The 18,017-nt window shown below is 42.3% G+C and overlaps 2 protein-coding genes across 9 annotated transcripts; both read right to left on the bottom strand.

Moving 5' to 3' along the window:
- Positions 1 to 141: 141 nt before the first annotated feature.
- On the bottom strand, positions 142 to 9,610 carry dbnlb (drebrin-like b). 8 transcript variants are annotated; one of them, XM_076730835.1, is made up of 15 exons: positions 9,186 to 9,410; positions 6,920 to 6,975; positions 6,592 to 6,704; positions 6,431 to 6,505; positions 6,010 to 6,159; positions 5,037 to 5,114; positions 4,439 to 4,590; positions 4,285 to 4,339; positions 3,990 to 4,061; positions 3,614 to 3,737; positions 3,185 to 3,301; positions 2,775 to 2,849; positions 2,514 to 2,572; positions 2,332 to 2,419; positions 142 to 1,453 (listed from the first exon to the last, which is right to left on the bottom strand). In XM_076730835.1, exons 1-15 carry the CDS (start codon positions 9,266 to 9,268, stop codon positions 1,317 to 1,319), a joined length of 1,434 nt encoding a protein of 477 aa, XP_076586950.1. In that variant the 5' UTR covers positions 9,269 to 9,410; the 3' UTR covers positions 142 to 1,316. The 8 variants fall into 8 exon arrangements, with proteins under 8 accessions (XP_076586950.1, XP_076586953.1, XP_076586954.1 ...); XM_076730838.1 differs by lacking the exon at positions 2,775 to 2,849; XM_076730839.1 differs by lacking the exon at positions 3,185 to 3,301.
- Positions 9,611 to 9,816: 206 nt separating this feature from the next.
- On the bottom strand, positions 9,817 to 16,095 carry ube2d4 (ubiquitin conjugating enzyme E2 D4). Its single transcript, XM_076730817.1, has 7 exons — positions 15,799 to 16,095; positions 14,406 to 14,469; positions 14,234 to 14,265; positions 14,048 to 14,125; positions 13,818 to 13,923; positions 12,672 to 12,765; positions 9,817 to 12,549 (listed from the first exon to the last, which is right to left on the bottom strand). The coding sequence occupies exons 1-7, from the start codon at positions 15,820 to 15,822 to the stop codon at positions 12,504 to 12,506; spliced, it is 444 nt and encodes a 147-aa protein (XP_076586932.1). The 5' UTR covers positions 15,823 to 16,095; the 3' UTR covers positions 9,817 to 12,503.
- Between the last annotated feature and the right edge of the window lie 1,922 nt (positions 16,096 to 18,017).

Here is an 18,017-nt window from a genome sequence, read left to right as displayed (position 1 = left end):
TACTGAGTGTGTGTATACGCCTGAGTTCCTGTTAGACCTCTGAAAATCCCTCAAGGTCTTCTCTGTTATTTCAAACTCTTCTGAGACGTATGCGGCCGGTGCTGCTCGGCCCGCCCGAGAGAGGCGACATCACGACACGGCTTGTTTATTCATTTTATTATGAAGGATGCCTGTGCGTTACAATAGACTCTGGAAAAAAACAAAAAAACCAACATGAATAATGCAGTGAATACATGATGCCCTTTTCCATTCATGATCAATTTTCCTTTTATCGACTGACCTAAAAGCTTAAAAGAGAAGAATGTTGTTGCAGGATAAAAACAGCGAACTGTTTGAGTTTTCAATGAAAACGTCACCAATCATGAATCTGCTTCCCCTCATTTTGGCATCATAACACCACGTATTACTTATTAGAGATCTGTTGTGCACTCAAAATCAACCTCAGACCAGCGAGATCCCAAAAAACACAAGTAAAATATGTTGAAATAATCTGATTCAGATGACAAAGGACCTGAAGTGAAAACAGCTGTTATACACTCAGAACCGTTTTTAAGCGTTTCCCACCGACGCCTTTTTAATGAAGACCCTCCAGAGCACAGCAAACATGATCGGTTTTTGTCTTTTTGTTTTTTTTAAATATTCACTTCAACCACAGTCAGATCAGTACTAAACATGGCTTGAAATTCACACAGGATGTAAGTTTGATCACATAAAAAAAAAGGGAAAATTCAGTCTGCCGGTAAAGAAAGGCAAAAACAAGGCAGAGGATCACACTGCAGCCGGTACCGCCATCTTTGATTTTTTTTTTTTTTTTTTTTTTTTCCTGAAATGTACAGGAGCATTTGCTACAAGTGACAACAAAATTATACCTGAAATAGAACTGAAGTCACTTTGTAAGGAATGATAACAAGAAGTGCTGTTAATGCTCACAATTGAATTTAAGACATAACAAAGGCGGAGACTGTACTGCATCACATTGACAGGTAAGAGATGGAGCATTCGGGGGCAGCGGGAGGGAGTTTTGGTCGGCCTACGGCTCTTCACAAATCCCTAAACTATGCCATCATTTGCTTACAACATCAACAATTTAATGGAATTGCTTTCTTGAAATGTGGAGAGGATTCAAAAACGTCCGGCCCACGATTACCGTCGGCTTGTTGGTCCACGGCGTGGAGGGTCGTTTGCTCCCTCCCGGCCTGATCAGCTCACGTGTGTGCGAGGTCTGACTTTGCTGTGTGTTGTTTTACTGCAGAGGTCCTTTGCCGGGGCTGCCAGTGTGACAATCTGGGGCGGCGGGGTGGGAGAGGCGCGCGGGGCTAGATGAGCTCCACGTAATTGGCCGGGAACATTCCAAAATGGCCGTCCGGGCCGTAGCCTCGCCACCAGCCCTCGTCTATCATCTCGATCCCGGTGATGATGTCGTCGGGGTCGAACGAGATCTCTGTGTCGTCAGCTGAGGGGGAGGAGCAGCGTCAGCAAACGTACTGAGTGATGGACATTTTCAAACCTCACATTTAAGCAAAAGTTCATTAGACTATAAAACCTATTCTGCAAACTTACAAACAAGCAGCTGCTTAAAGAGCAAAGAGAGCGACACCTGACTTGCACCTGGTATTAAACTGCGATCCGTATCCGGACACGTTCTGCAGATACGATCTGATCTGAACTTCTAATGCACTCTCATTATCCTCATTGAGAGAAAAAACCTGCACGTGAGTCATCTGAGGTGGCGGCAAATCAGCCCAGACTCCCTTTAAAAAAATCTGTTTTTTGAGCTGCTGAATTAAGGGAAACTTTATAAACTCTGTGAAACGCTGTTTACAACAAATTCTTAACTATCTGTCCCCTCTTGTAACTTCAGCAAATGTAAAACGTTCATTTATTCTTTTCTTTGTATAAAAACCATTGTGTCAGTTTGTCTCGGTGTGCTGCAGGACCTGCACTCTCTGGGTTCATTAATTAATTATTTATATGGGTTGTTCATCTGTTGTTTGATCAGCTGCACAGATGAGGCGAGCACACGCTGTCACACACAGTTATTTCTTACTGTACATCATTAATTTCCCTCCTGTGCTGCTTTCAGTGATTCACTGATTTCGACACGACATCTGTTTTTCTTTACCCACATAACGTGCCGGGATACAGATCATATTTTAATCCAAAGTGTAAAGTAGGTCTTTTTTGTTTGTTGAATGTGGGTTTGAGTGGGTTTTCTGAATTCATGAAAACATGTCTGAGCTAAACAGGGCGTTAAGTTGCCCTTTAATAGTCGTCACAGTTATTCGACAGATGATGCATCAGCTGTGTCGTGATTTAAAAAAAACAACTCACCAGCCTGGTAGTCATATAAGGCTCTGGCACAGGTTCCTCTGTCTGATGCCTCCTCGGCAGTCACCTCATAGGAGTTACTCTCCTCCACCTGGACGTGGAATGAGGTTAAGTTGTGTTTCAGAATTATTCACGACGGAAAAAACAGTCATCGCATTTCCTGTTTAAGGCGAGTAAACAGCTACCTGAGCTGGCTCTTCATAAGCCGTCTCTTGGACGTAGGAGTTGGCAGCTGGCACTTCCTCTGAAAAGAGAGATTACCATCAGTTTCACTGCGTGTGAGCTGCTTCTCTACCAGCAGGTGGCATCAGCTGCTCCTGACAGCCCCACTCTGCTGGAGGGAATAATATGTGCTCACAACAGCATTTTATGAGAAGCAGATGGGAGGGGTGGGGAGCTGGTGTGCAGAGGGTTAACCACTGAGGCTGGTGTGAAATGGGCCCCACCTTTCGGCTGCTCCTGGGGAGGCGCCTCCCGCTCATCATACTCACACCTGGACTGTCCATCATCCACGTCGGGCTCTTATCACCAAAAACACAAGCACAGACATGCATGTACACAGAGGAGCACGTTCACAAGTCCACACAGGCTGAAAACCACCAGACATGAGGCCACACTTGGCACATTTCACTTATGGGGTAACAAAACACTGATCTGGGAGTTTCTTTGGAAATTACACCGAATGGAAGCATGACTCACGACGAAATTATACAGAATATGAAGATGATGACACACAGAAACAACAATGAGGGATGAAGCATGCGGCTTTTAGTTGAGTATGAGACTGTCACCCAGTATGTTGTGTATGCATGTACTGTGTGTGCGCGTGTGTATGTGTGTGTGTGCGAGCTCACACCTGTGGCACGGACAGGAGAGGCGGAGCCTGCTGGCACAGGAGAAGCTTGGCGCTGAGGTGAGCTGGCTCGCTCACTTTCATACAGTGGCTTAGACAGAAAAGGGCTTTGCAGACGCCCTGAGCAGAGACGCACATGGAACCCCCACAACATGCCACCAAAAATGGACGAGAGAGGAAACAAAGTGCAGACAGGGTTGAGCAGAAGGAGAGAGGACACCATGATGGGGACAGTGTTAAGTATGACCAGAGACCAGTAGACAGTCTGATGGAGAGTTAAAGCTCTGGGAAAGAGAGTCCTGTGGAAACATCACCTGCTACCTGTACCTACCGCTACCTGAGAGGCTCAGAAAGCTGTGCAGTAACGTAGGTGAAGCAGTGACATTCAGACAGGTTTAGATGGAGAGGTGACGGTGTACTCAGGGGTGATACCTGGCTGGGGGCTGGCAGGGGCAGCAGGGGGGACGTCTGAGTCACTGGGGGTTATTCCTCTCTCTCTCTGCTTGAACATCTCTCTGGGGTTTACAGCACGCTGAGAGATGAGAGACGCCGCCTCCTAGAAGAAGGAGACAAACCATACAGTAAGACGACGCAGCGACGGGTTACTCGTGATGTAGAGGCCGAACGCCAACAGAGCGGACAGATGTCTGATTTCTGTAAATGATGGCAGAGAGAGGAAAGATCATGCAGTGAAGACCGGAAGAAGAGCTTCAAAGGGTTCACATTCGGTTAGGAAGAGGAATAACTCTGAGATGAAAGAGGAGAGCACTTTGGCCGGAGGAGAGCACTTTCAGGACGGGGAACTCACGTTGGCCTTTTCCACAGATTCACCTCTCTTGACTGCCTTCTTCTGGACCACATGGGGCTCCTCCTGCTCCTCCTGATGGTGTCGATATCAGTGTTGGCAATGCTGACATTAGCTACCTTTACGAGATGTGCGCACTGCCCAAACTTCTAACTATCAGCATCATGACAGAAACACTTCATATGAAACTTCACAGAAATCCACATTCACAGTCATTTCAGCATCTGCTCTGTGCGTCTCCGTCAGGTTACCTCACTAGGTGTAATCTTGTCAGATGATGGGACAGTGAGACACTCACCCAACGCTGTTTCTCCTTCTCTTTGCTCTCGGTTTCCAGCTGCTGCTGGTACTTCCTATCAAACAGTGACGATTGAGAGAGCAGAGGAAACCTTTTAACAGGTGCGGCTGCGGTCGGTCTTAACCAGCATGCATTTGCTTCAGTTGACACCTACTTCTGCTGCTCGATTTGAGAGGCCCTCTCCTTGTCCCTTTTGTCCCTCTGCATCGCCTCCTTGGCCTCCCTGTCTTTCCTGTCTCTCTCCAGCTGCTGGCGCTCCTCCTCTGCTTTGCGCCGCTCCTCCTGCCGACGCTTCTCCTCTTCTTTCTGAAAGCCAAACAGAGCAGCGAGGTCAGCGTTGTGCAAATACCGCTGTCATTAAAAAGCTTGATTTCACTGCAGTTTATCGAAGAAAACTGCACCACCGACGCCTGAGTGCAGCTGTGACAGGGACGGTGATGAGTCAAAACTGCAAACAAAGAAAGTTACAGGAAAGCTTTTCCTGACTACAGTTACATCCACGAGGGATGAAAACTGCCTGCCTTGTATTTTAACACAAGGCTTGAGGAGAAATGGCAATATCTGTCAAATTTTTCCAAAGTGCTAACTTCTGCAATATTGTGGGAAGTTCTTGCAATTTCAATGAGTCAATGATTCAAACACATCTTGCATGAAAACAAAAACTTTTTAAAGAGTTGCTCGTGGGGCTCATCGCGCTGTCACAGAGGTGAGGCTGAAGTCAGTGTGAGCGTCACACATGTTCAGGTAGTTACCTCCGCCTGAGCCCAGAAGGTGTCTTTGTTGGTCTTTCGGATTTCCGACATGGCGTTGGTCTTCTGGTACACTGAACCCTACGAGAAAAAAAACACTATTTTGAATTTGATGCAGCAACACGCTTCAAAGACTGGGAAAGATGTGGAACACTCCAAAAAACACCTATTTGAACATTCCACAGGTGAACAGGTTGATTGTTAACAGGTGATAGTGTCATGATCGGGGTGGGAGATGGAGCGAGGTTCACCACTTTGTGAACACATGATTGGATAAAGGATGTTACTGCATGAGCTCAGGGACACTTCATGAAGCCGCTGTCAGTAAACAGTTTGTTTGCAAAGATTCTATTCTGCTTTTATTTATGTCTTACACAGAGTCCAGGCTTCTTTGAATCGGGGTTGCACATAATAAGAAAAAAAAACCAGTGGATTCAATTACCAGAACTGTTTGTTGGCACTTAACCGAAACCTAATCCATCTCGAATCTTTGTTACCGCTCGTTATTCAGTCGTTACCGATCGAACTGATAAAGATCAAAGCATTTAGCTTCCCTCTAACTGATGTCACGTCATGTATTCAGTTAATTTTTTAACACAGGATGTGCCTGATTTATGTAGCACCAGTTGTTTTGATCGTATAACAACTATCAGATATGAATCGATGGTTTCTTTCTCTCGTAAAGAGAGCATGAGACGAAAAAGACAAACAGACAAAGAGACTAAATTCAGTGTGGCTGGGTTGCTCTTTTAAGTCAGCTTTTTCTGCTTCGTTAGAAGACTACAAGTCTTCAGCGGTGGAAATGGGAGTGAATGGAAGGCCGCAACAAAGAGGGAAAAAACCACAAACATTTTAAACGCGCCCACGTTTTGAGATTAAGGAGCCTTGTAAAGCTCCTGCCCTCTCTGCTTATCTTTCTAGCACGAAGCACAAACAAACGGGAGGGCACAAGGCAGGAACTGCATGCGCTGCATACCACAGGACCCTGCGGACCGCTGTCCTGGAAGCGGCTGGAGGCTTCTTTGTGGAAGCTGTAGTTCGCTCCGGAGGCTTTGGCCACCTTCTGCATGATCACCTCAGGTTCCACGTCCTCCTCCGCTCTGGCGTTTATCGTGACGTGAGCCCCCTGGAACAGCATGAAACAGAGGTTCATTCCAACGCTCAGACAAACAGGGAAACCGAGCAGTCTGAGCTGTCTGCATGACGTGAATGTCACCAATCCAACAAAGCTCTAGCATTATTCCAACAATGCCTGCAGCAGGCTGGATAGTATTTTAAGTCTGGCTCAAAACCATCATTAACATGCACACATACAGCCTCCTCTGTAAGCATAAAAAGACTGCAGGAGACATGAAAATGCATATTTAAGCTGCACTGAAAAATAATTGCAGTGCTACCTTAAGAAAATTGGCCATGGAGCTGACGTGATTGGCACATATTCCTTTCCTGGCGTCTTTCACTCCCTCTCCAGTCTGAAACACACAGGATTGTTCGGAAAGTTCAGGGATGGCCACTTCAAAGAGGGCAAACAATGAGAACAGTTAAGCGCAGCACAAACCCAGTTGATGAGGACATATTTAGGCAGACCAGAATTTGGATCCTGGACCCGGCAGAAAGCGTACATCACTTTTCCACTGTTCAGTTCCTCGACCAGCTCCTCCAGTCCTCCATCTGATACATAAACATTGTGGAAAACTCGAATGGTTACTGTGGTCGGTTGTGTAACTGCGGACATTTTTCCCTTTACAAATGATGGGGTGAGAAAGCAGAGGCACGCAATCCTTTTGTGCTGATATTCCAGTGCTGCGGCTGCATGCTGACAATGAAATTCCTGCACACATTTGATCATGTCTTGTTGAAATCATATAAACTTGATAACTACTCACCCCCTTTTTCTGCCAGGCGGATGTCATTACTGTTTCCCTCATAGGTGAACAAGGCCCTGTGAAAAACACACGATGAGGGACATTAAAACACCAGCTAAAGACAGAAGTCTGCTCCACAAGATGATGTGCACCATTTCACACTAAACACAACACTGGATGTTTTGTAAACTGACTTTAAGCAACCTTCATCCTCTCAGAGGATACATTTCAAAGGAGAAGTTGGTTTTGGAAGAAGTGTAATCCCATTTTAATCAGCCATGTTGGTAACTTTTACAGGTCGTGTTCCCTGCACCAGTCAGGCCTCCACTGACTTTTCCTAATATATAAAATGTCCAATAAAAATAAGTACGGATCAGCAGTCCTATATAAAGTGAATCCCTCGTTAATTCTGGGCCATTTCCTGCAGGAAAGGCACATTTTACTGTCGTTTCTCTGTTAGCATTCATTAGCACAGATGCATTTAAAGAAGTCTTTGTTTTGGTGATCTGGGTTTGGCCAAACAGCTTTTTTTGGGGGGGTTAAATATGGACTGGAGGGTATTTTTATAGGCACTGAATAGAAAGAAAATACTACATAATCAAATAAATCAGAACATTATGCTGACATGCAGAGGCTTTAATTGTGTCATCTTCCAGTAAATCCATTAATCTATAGACATTTTCAAGCCTTTAATATCATATTACTGTACTCTGTAGTAATTTCCAGCTACTAGGAAATGATGCAGAGCTAAAACTATGATCTAATACAGACCTGAAACTGTAATTTGATTTCTGAAAAACTAATCCGCAAGCTCTCCATTGATCTATAATCTATAGCCGATTAATAATTTCAGTAATTTTTCAAGTGAAGAACTGAGAATAATCTGTGGTTGCAGCTTCTCAGACATGCAGATTTAATGCTTGTCTTAGTTGTATATAATCGGAAACTGAATATCTTCTGGTTTTGGACTGTCGGTTAGACAAAGCGAGCCTTTTAAAGATGTCACCTCGGGCTCTGGGAAACCCTGACGGGCATTTTTCACCATTTTCTAACAGTCAAAACAAGTAACCGGTTAATCTGGAAAATAATCTGCACATTAAGAGACACTGAGCTGCAGCCCTAATTTAATGGTGCAAAGAGAAGACTTAACTATTACTGCAAATAATATTTTCGCCTTTAGGTCTCATTTAATAAAAAGACACAGATGTGTTATGATTTTGATTTAAATAAGTACTTCTCGGAGGAATCATCCTTTGGCCTGCTCTAACACACTGAAACATATAAGATCTGCTTATATCATTGGTATTTAGCCACCTGATATGTTGTAACTGACATGATAATCAGCTTACATGTTACAGCAACAACTAAATATCTACCTGGGATGTCAATTTCAGACCAGTTTATGTTCATGTTTGCAAAATTTAAAACACTGGAGCACCAGCTCACTGTCAGGCTCAGCGGCCTTATAGAGGCATTTGCTTTGATCAGTGGTTTCAGTGCTTCCTGTCAGAGCCAGGTATGTGGAAGTCACACTGAAACCAGTGAATGATCACTTCTTTGTTTCATCCTGACATCTTTGCATGCTGCTGTCAGCACCATTTCAGACACGTTTTGCAGGAACTGAGAGTCGTGGTGGCAGACTAACGTTAGGAGTGTGGGCCAGCAGGAGTCCCATGACAATTGCTCCTTGGGATTAATGAATTGAGGTCATCATTAAACACTGGAGCTGCCATCAACAGGTCTCATTTGAACCTGTAGGCAGGCGCACACACTGCTGTAACGATAAGTAACGCATAGAGGAACTTCGTAGTTTAGACTTTCCCATATTGCTCATGTTTAACTTCTGATATCTCACCAGGAAGTGGGTGAGGACGCGTATTCATCTGACTCTCTGTGACGGACGAGAGGTTTCAAAAATGCATGCTGTGCATAGAGATTCAGTGATTAACATTAGCCTGTTAGTTTGTTAATGTAGCTAGCTAATTAACGACCTTACTAGCTGTTCGGTTAGCTTATCTTTAGCGTGAAAACACGTCAGACTGGTGATAAATGTGAGAAAGCTGAACTCCCGTGTAGAAAAACGCTGATTTTAGCTTCAGTTACCCTCGATTTAATATACAGAAGGTCTGCTGTAGTTAACAAAGTACCATTAAGTCGCAGGTTAAGTTCATCTAACGTTAAGTTAACGTTAACTTACTTGACGACCGGCTCAATGCTAGCCAACACTGATGTTAACACAATGCCTCCTACATGAGGCTAACACCGATTTAAAAAAGCTGCTCCTTACCAGTTGGTACTGGATTTTTCATCTACCACTTCTTTAAATGCAGCTGTTAATGCAGGGCCATTTTTGCTGAGGTTCACTGCCATCGTTATGCTGAGCACAGCTAGCCAGCTAGCTATCCGGGATGCGCCCTTCCTATTCGGAGGAGTGGCGATGATGCTGACTTTCAGCTGCACAGGAAGCTAGTTTAGCTAGTGGCTACATTCAGCCACGGCGTCCTGCATATGTAACGCACGGACACCCCGGAAGCGCGGAGCTACTGTGCGTTTTGAAGTGCTCCAAAGTCAGCGATTAATCTGCGCTATCCAGTTTAACGAGGATTCATTAAGATGCTGTAAATCCCCACTTTAGAAATGAGAGATAAAGTCAGAGATCGTTCCTCTGCTCGAAGATTGTTGTCTGCACCGCACAACCGTCGCATGCTGTATGTTTGAAACAAACGCACCAAAAAGTGGAGCGCTCACAGGTATGCAGTGGTTGTTCAAAGTACTTTAAGGGCAACTTTAATAGAGCTTATGTGGAAAGCAAAGTAAGATGCAGGGCATGTGCATTGTTTTCATATTTTTCTCCTCCTTTAACACCACGCTCAGCTGGTTCTGGTTCATCATAAAGACACAGAAAAATGACTGCAGACAACAGTAAACCAAGATGAGCTTTATTCATATGCTATGACACGGTCAATAGTTATCTTGTGTAGGCTATGTGAGGACATGTGGACGGTCGTGGTGGCAGTTCAAGCACACATATTCCAAATTTTAAGATGCAATGAAGGCTGGTCCTGCATTCAGAGAAAGCCAGGCCGAAATTTTCCACAAAAAATATTGGTGGTGTTCAAGCAGGATTCCATGTCTACTGATGAAATGAATCACCCATTTGGGGGATGCAGCCCTGATAGCAAATTTACAGTTTATGACAACGCTCTCTCTCTTTATATACACACAAAATGAGGGTTAAGGCTAAAATTTTAGTCAGAGGTGTTAGGCAGATGAATTGTAACGAAATCCCTGATATCTGGCAAATGGCTGTGAGAAGGTTCTCCAGAGTGCAAAGCATGCCAAGCTGCCTATATAAACTCTATTGAGCACACTGGACAAAGGAAGTCAATGTCACTCACAGGATGAATTGAGGCTGCGTCCGATCATACAGTTGGAAGATACTCAGCTTTTGAATAAATAAATAGCCGGATTAACAAACAACAAAGCACACAGAGTTTGAACTAGTACTATTACACACAAATCATTTTCAATTGTGGTCGAGCAGTAAAAAAAAAGAAAAGAAAAAAAAAAGACTTCCACTGCATTTAGAGGATATATTTCAAAACCTTTTAGTATATACTGTATTTCAGGACTATTTTCTCTACAGCAGCTAACAATTATGAAAATCTATATTTGGCGCCTAAACCATGGTGTTAATTCTACAATCAAAGCTTCTAAAATTTTCATGCTTTACTATGGACCTTTCTGGATGAATCCACTCAATAATGCCTCAATAGCGAAACTTTTTCTCCTTTTTAACATCAAATAATTCCCTTTATATTGGCAGCATCAGCACATTATGAGCCAAGATAGAAAAAAACAAATCATTTCCTAACTACTTTATCCAACAGTCACAATGGATTATATTAAACTAATATTACATTATGACACATCACAATCATGTTCAATTCTGGTGACATGAATGGAAAAAAAAAAAAGCCTAAAACTAAAGCTTTCAAAGATACAATACAAAAGGTCACAAACGAATCACCCAGATAAACTATTTTACTGTCAGTGTCGATTATTAATCCCAAAACAAAACAAACCTTTGAGGACCCGATCGTGAATACGAACATAAGGAAACGCTGACAAACATAACATCACCTGATATTTAAAGCAGATTAAACTTTCATGGCAAGTCACCTTATTTATTCACCTCGAGTAACGATGCACACGACTTAATGACGAGCTTCTGCGAAATGTCAGATCTGTTTAAGTTCCCATTTTGCGTGTAAGGGACACCAGCCGTAACCAAAGGCCATTTCGTTTTAGAAAAACAGTAGCATGTACGTGTTTAACAGCATCATTTAAAAGCTGTCAACATCCAAGAGTTGTTCAAAAGAAAGAGAAAAGGAGAATGGTGATGACAGGAACAAAATGACAGTACGTCTGGGACAGCGTATGTTTGTGCAACACAGGACATCAGGGCCTATATGCATAAAGAACTTCAGGAGTGCTGATCTGTCTTTGATCATTTTGCCTCTTAAGGAAGCGTGTTTTCTTCTATGTGAACAAACCAGTGAACTCAGATAAATACTATTTGTTAGAAGCCTGATGATACGAGCCCTGCTCATTTTTCTCACCATGGGTCACTGCATGTAAAGGCTGATGATTTGGTTAGATACCTGAGTAACTGTACTGAGGAGGTGGCACACAGCTTAGCTATAGGCCAAAGAGTTGCTATGTTCGTAGCTACACAACAAGTAACAAGTCAAACAACAGTAGTATTTTGTGCACTATGGACACCAGCCGTGGGTGTTTGTTTATACAGGATATAAGGGCAATGACGGCATGTGTGAGAAAAATGGAAGCTGACATTCACCCTACGGAGCCCCACACTAGTGGGACGAGGGCCCGCTGGCTCCTAACAGCAGCTCTCCAGTGTCATCAAAACCACTAAATACTGTTGCAATTTAAAATGCAGTGGGTGTTAGAGACCAATGATTCTTTACATCTTTCACATTGTTTCGGGGTAGTATGTGCCAACAGATCAGCTGCTGGTAATGGCACTGCACCATTTTGCGTTGGACAGGGAACATTCTGCCTCGATTGCACATATACCGAAAATATTAACACAGAAAGGCCACTAAATACATGGAAATACAGTAATAACAAGACATCCAGTGGGACACAGTACCTCTGAAATGAAGGGACAGCCAATCTCCTAAAGAAATCAAACCTTTTGCTTCTGAGTAGCACGATGATAATGAATCATGGACAGTGAAAATGATGCGTAATAGCAACAATGATAGTGATAATCACAATAGCAGGAGTAACAGTTTAAAGTCTGAGTGTGACGGTATGGACTGTGAAGAGTTTCCGGTATTCCATATGGGAGTGCTTTAAGGAGCCCATCAGGTCCTGCTCAACAGATCCATAGAAGTCATGAAGGACAGCACATGGTAGCAGCTCAGCACATGGAAAGCCAGGTGGCACTGTACCTCACTGTATCTCATCCTCCTCCAAAAGATGGGCTGCTGTCTAGTTTTTTTCCTCTGTTTGCCTCAAGTTACAAATCAAACGTGTTTCTTTTGTTCTCATTCGTATTTTGATCTCCCTGGCATTCTCACATTGCATACTTCTGTGTCCAATCTCTTGCTAATTTGTTGTACCTGCAAAACACATGCAAAGTTTGGAAAAGGTTTCAGGTGAACACGCAAAGTCAGAACATTATCTCCAAAAATAACGAGTCAGCATGAGCAAAGCTGAGAGATGTGGTCAGGTTTGCACTCACTTTTCCCTGTCAGCCTTGTACGTATGGGCGATCTCTGGTACCAGTGGGTCGTCCGGGTTTGGATCACAAAGAAGAGAGCAGATAGACAATAATACTGTGGAAGAAAGAATCACAAAGTATTTCGATTAGGATCTGAATGTGACAATGAGGGGGGATTCACTGGCATTGGCCTGGAGGCGTAAAAGGCACTTATCTTTATTCAGACTTACTCCTAACACCGACACAGCAAAGTGTGATTTTGACATCTTTAGATAATTGTCACAAAAGGGCCGAGTGATAAAAGACAATATCAACATATACGTGAACAAATACCTTAAAATGTAACGGCCGTATTTGTGCCTTGAGAATATTTTTTTAATGATCACATCCTTCATAATGGATTCCACCTGCTCTGACTTGAGAAGCCTTTTTAAATGTAAACATGACGCTTCATGTCACGGATATGATTTGACATGGTACTTCACATTCAGTCTCAACACCTGACTTGACTCAAGGTTGAAGACGCCTGGAGAAAGCTGAACTGAGTAAATAGAAGGAATGTGTCAACGTCACTTTTTCACATGATACAAACCTGCTCCACCAGCCTTGAGTGGGAAAAGAAGCAAGACCAGAGAGAAAAAGACAAGGCTACGAGATCAGTGGTCTTTGCACATTGCAATGTGGCAAGAAAATGAAGATTTCCGACATATACAGTATTTTAGCACTGGGTTAGAACACTAAACACCACCTGAAGGCATACGAGAGCCCTGGACTTGAGAGTACAACTGAAAGGTGACAGAGATGGAGGCATTTAGTAGTCCAAGAAATAATCAAAGTTATGGTTCTAGAAGAAAATGTAACATGCTTTGGACAAAAGGACGACTTTATATTTAGGTTTCATCATCAGGATTGATCATTTCACCAAGTAGCAGTGACGTATTTGTGTTTATTCTTTCTGAATCTATGCAGTCAAATCTATGTGTATTATTTGAGAGGTTTTTTCCCTTGTCGTCATGATAGATGATGAAGGTTTCCACCTTGGGCAGAGTGATCTATCTGACTTGTATAACTGGGGTTAAAAATAGCAATAATACTTCCATGACAGACAGCCCTGTTTAATACATAAAAATGTTGATACACTCGTGTAAATCTTGTATAATGCCTTACCTTTTGATACTGTAAGTGCAGGTGACCATTGTGATCTCAGTATATCCAGACAAATACTTCCATTGCTGTTGATATTAGGGTGGTAAATTTTTGTTGTGAATGCAACCTGTGAAAAACGAGGAGACGAATGTTGTAATTTTCCAGTAAGGCCAATAACTTTTACTATAGTAAAAGTCAGTTAATCGAGTTGAAATATGTGCTTTATTAGGTGACAAAAGGCAGATCCTCACTTTGGGCGGTTTGAAGGGGTAATCTGTCGGGAAGTGAATGGTGAGGAAAAACACTCCACTCTGATATGGGCTGTCACACTATTGAAATAAGAATAGAAACAAGATAAGGTAGTTGACAACTGTTTCATTGTTTTTGCATCTTGTTTTGGTCATCGTTCATTTTAGTTAAGATACAGTTTCACTTACCGGACCCATTATCGTTGCCTGCCAATGAAACACTGGAGGAAAAAATAATAATGTCTTGAGTATAAACATTTAGATGCAAACTCCAGACACACCAATGACACACTGCTGATTTAATCACATGATGTAAATGTGTTTAGGTATACACGGTTGCAGCAATTTTATAACTACTTACAATCATCTCCAACTGGTCCAGCAGAGCACTGAGCAGGTGGGTCCCTCTGCAGGTCTGATAGTTCCTAAAAGCAAGACAATGATAATAAAACAGCCTTGAATTCATTGGTCCGTCGCAGGATTGTAACAAGGAATTCACGTACATTTTAAAATGCATTCATGAACAGAGGGGTTGTTATATTTTTGTATTGGGTACATGTGCACAGGGAAATATGGGTATCAAAACAATTGGGCAAAGCACTGTATGTCAACATGGTGGATCATGGATGAATTATGTATCTGTTGAAATAACTTCTATTTATTCTGAGGGATTGAGAGAGAAGTACAGCTTTAGCGCATCATTTCTGAAACCTAGCAAGAGCTTTATCCATACAATGTCTGGTCTTGTGTAAAGTTGGCTAAGTTTTGGGGGTCTGGGGGCTATAATTACTTCCTGCCTTTTCAGTGGCAGCCATATTTGCTATACAGTCATGATCCAGGGCTGTTGACGTGTAAATGGTGGTTAAAACACGGATGACTTCATAAACATTTTAGTCATCAGTTAAATTTAACTCATGGATCTTGACTTCAACTCAACAAAGCTCAACAGAAAGAAAGAAATATGCTAACCAAGGGAGATATTATACCAATAATGTATGTAAACGCTATGGCCGAAGCTCATTACGTACTATTAAGCACAGACAGCAAAACAACAGATGGTTAAAATAGAAATTAAGCCCGTTATTTAACATCTCTTGAAAGGAAGCGTATCTATTCTGTTATATAAATACACACCGTGGCCTGCTCCAGTGCCCCATTTACCATTCCATATATGGCGAGACTGACACTAGGGTTCAATTTTGGCAACCAGCAAGCAGCTGTCAGTCACATCGACAGCCATACTGTTAGTGACCAACCACAGGGATAAAGACAACTGACAAGCGAAGAATTTAAGAGCAAATCCTGTACTGTCAACCACTTCAGCCAAAGCACCTACTATCGTTAGCTTACTGCTAGCGTAGAAATGCATTGCGAAACGACTTGTTTTGGCCGGTACGTCAGCTAGCAACGCTGACTTAACTACTAATAATATACAAAGCGTCAGAAGGACGAATGAAACGTTAAACACAAACAAAACGTAGCTGTCAAAATAATGCCACTGTATGAGGGGTTTAGTTAACGGTACTGATAGCTAACGTTACTGTAGCAATGCACCAACAGGGCCACCAGTGGTTAGCTCGTCTTTGTCTGTGAATTATTTTTTAAAAAGAGCAAGAAAAGCAGGCAGGTATGGCTAACTTGAGCTATGGAAAAGGCTGCACACTGGTATGATCCTCACAGAGCCTCCGACTCCGAGAGAAATATGTCTACTTGAAGGTATGGATAGCACACGAAAGACAAAAAAACACACTCACCTTCTGAATTCTTTTCAACGCCATTGCATCAATGGCTATGCTAGGTAGCCTGTCAGCTAACGGTTAGCACTTCACACATACAATTTGGCTTCTGTGGCCACGTACTTCCAAATCTCACTTTACGTATAATCACAAAATCACGTCTAACATATAACTGGCTGGAAGCTTTTGGTTTCTAGTTCAATCTATGCGGGAAACTGTATGTTAAATTTAGATTTTTCATAAGCTACTGAACAGCCGAGATATTTTGCTCTCTCCTCTCATCCCTACTCCTCTCCGTGCCTGGCGATCTGTTTTTTGGTAATATCGCGAGAGTTTCCCGACAAATCGTGTATTTATTACAGCTTCCATAGTTGTAGTTCAAAATAAATTTTTTGTTTTATTTCGAACCTGTGACGCGGTCCACTTCTCGAAAATCAAAATTATATGGCTTCCAGTTATTAGTGCATTTAATCATCATACATATTTCTACAAAACAAGTGCATGTGACTTATTTAGATCAAATTAAATTTTATCACGATATATGAATGCTTCCAAGAAATTGAAATTGACCGTTTCTTACATTTTGGCTGTGGCTACCAATTCTGTCCCTTCTGCTTGCCACTTTATCACACACTGCCTTAAATCAAGATAATTTTTGATTTTTTTTTGTTTGTTGTATAAAATTGAAATTATATTAAAGTAAATAAATCCTTATTATGATGAATACGATCATCTTTATCATCAAGTTAACAATACTAAAAATTAGAGACAAGAATACTGTGTTGTAATAACGGGTAATTCATGGTATATGGTAATACAACATATACTGTCTTCAACTCAATAACTGAGGCCAGGTGTCCACAAGATGTCACTATTTGAAAAGAGCAAAAACACACAAAGGAAAGACAGCCAGAGCAGATTAAGTACAGCTTCAACTGGAAAACGTTTTTGCAAGATTTATACAGTAATTTATCAAAATGAATGTTGCATGCTCACAATCAATGACTTTATTTACAGTTTTGTTTTCGCATGAATTTGTTCAAGTGCAAAAGTGCAAGACAATGGAGCAACAAAGTACAATGAAGCCAAACACGTGTATTATTTACACATACATGAGAATAAAGAAAAAGACTATAGAATTGTTCATTCAATACCCAATCATTGTAAAGGCATATTCATCTGAGTCAGCTGCATGCTCCGGTTTCTGCGCAGCCTTGTCTTGCAAAGCCTCATGAGCTTCCCTTTATATGTCTTAAACAAGAGTGAAAAAAGAGCTCTCATTATTTTAGTGAGTATGTATGAATGGGTTGCAGTGTTCATTCTTCTTAAATGGCTGATTCAGTGTCAGGTTGAGGATCCTACCGTCAATGTGACACTGAGAGGGACCATTTTCCTTTGGAAAGCAGAAGATTCCTTCAGATAATATCTTATTGTTTGCTCATCTCTGTGCTCTCAATGACCTGCCTGTCCTCAGGGCCTGCCTGTAATCAGATTCAGCCAGCAGCAGAGGTAGCAGTTTGGGTCTTGTGCAGCAGGGGCCTTGTGTTCTGAGTTTGTCTACTTGGAGAGGCCATTTGTCAGCATGAGGTTTTCAGACACAGTCAAGCCCACACTTTGTTAGCTTAAAGCCTCAGTTCACAAAGCCACCCACAGTCACCCTACTGTAGTTTCCTCTGATATCTCAAATCACATTGCTTTGCTTGCTACTGCGTACTTTAAACCTATAGGGTTCGTAGCTGACAGATAGACTAGTGAGTCCTTCAGCTATGGGGTGATGCTACCTTGTAAACGTTCAAAGCAATAAGCAAGTAATGTCTTTGTTTCTATTAGGCAACATATCACTGACCTGTACGGGGAATTTCCCACCTATATCCAGAAGTTGAGTTTTTAGTTACATGACTGGTGCCCCAAGTTCTGAATTGATGTATGAGCCAAGGTGTGAACATGTCAGAACTGGGATGATATGGGTGGGGGTAGGAGCTTAGCTGACCTCTCTCATGAGGAATATAGCCTATAGTGCTGTTATTTGAAACCATGGACTCAGCAGACTCCAGTGATCCGTCTTTTTTGGTCACATGAATCATCATTAGTAGAAGTTCTATTGTATAACAGAAAGCATTCCACTTATTGTGGCAATTATGGTCTGAGCTTAAGCATATTTCTCTCGGTGGCACTTTTCCCATGGTTGCCACGACAAAGCACATACGCTCACGGTCATTTTCAAAATTAACTTAAAT

The sequence above is a fragment of the Chaetodon auriga genome, chromosome 5 (genome assembly GCF_051107435.1).
Source record: "Chaetodon auriga isolate fChaAug3 chromosome 5, fChaAug3.hap1, whole genome shotgun sequence".
NCBI lineage: Eukaryota > Metazoa > Chordata > Actinopteri > Chaetodontiformes > Chaetodontidae > Chaetodon > Chaetodon auriga.
The sequence above is the reverse complement of the archived record's forward strand: the minus strand, read 5'-3'. Positions and strand labels throughout refer to the sequence as shown.

Coding starts and splice junctions, on each gene's coding strand:
- dbnlb (XM_076730835.1), bottom strand. CDS start 9,268: ATGGCAGTGAACCTCAGCAAAAATGGCCCTGCATTAACAGCTGCATTT. Junction 6,976..9,185: donor GAAAAATCCAGTACCAACTG/GTAAGGAGCAGC, acceptor TGTTTTTCACAG/GGCCTTGTTCACCTATGAGG. Junction 3,302..3,613: donor CCCTGCCAGCCCCCAGCCAG/GTATCACCCCTG, acceptor GTCTCTGCTCAG/GGCGTCTGCAAAGCCCTTTT.
- ube2d4 (XM_076730817.1), bottom strand. CDS start 15,822: ATGGCGTTGAAAAGAATTCAGAAG. Junction 14,126..14,233: donor AGGCAACGATAATGGGTCCG/GTAAGTGAAACT, acceptor TTATTTCAATAG/TGTGACAGCCCATATCAGAG. Junction 13,924..14,047: donor ACCCCTTCAAACCGCCCAAA/GTGAGGATCTGC, acceptor CGTTTTTCACAG/GTTGCATTCACAACAAAAAT.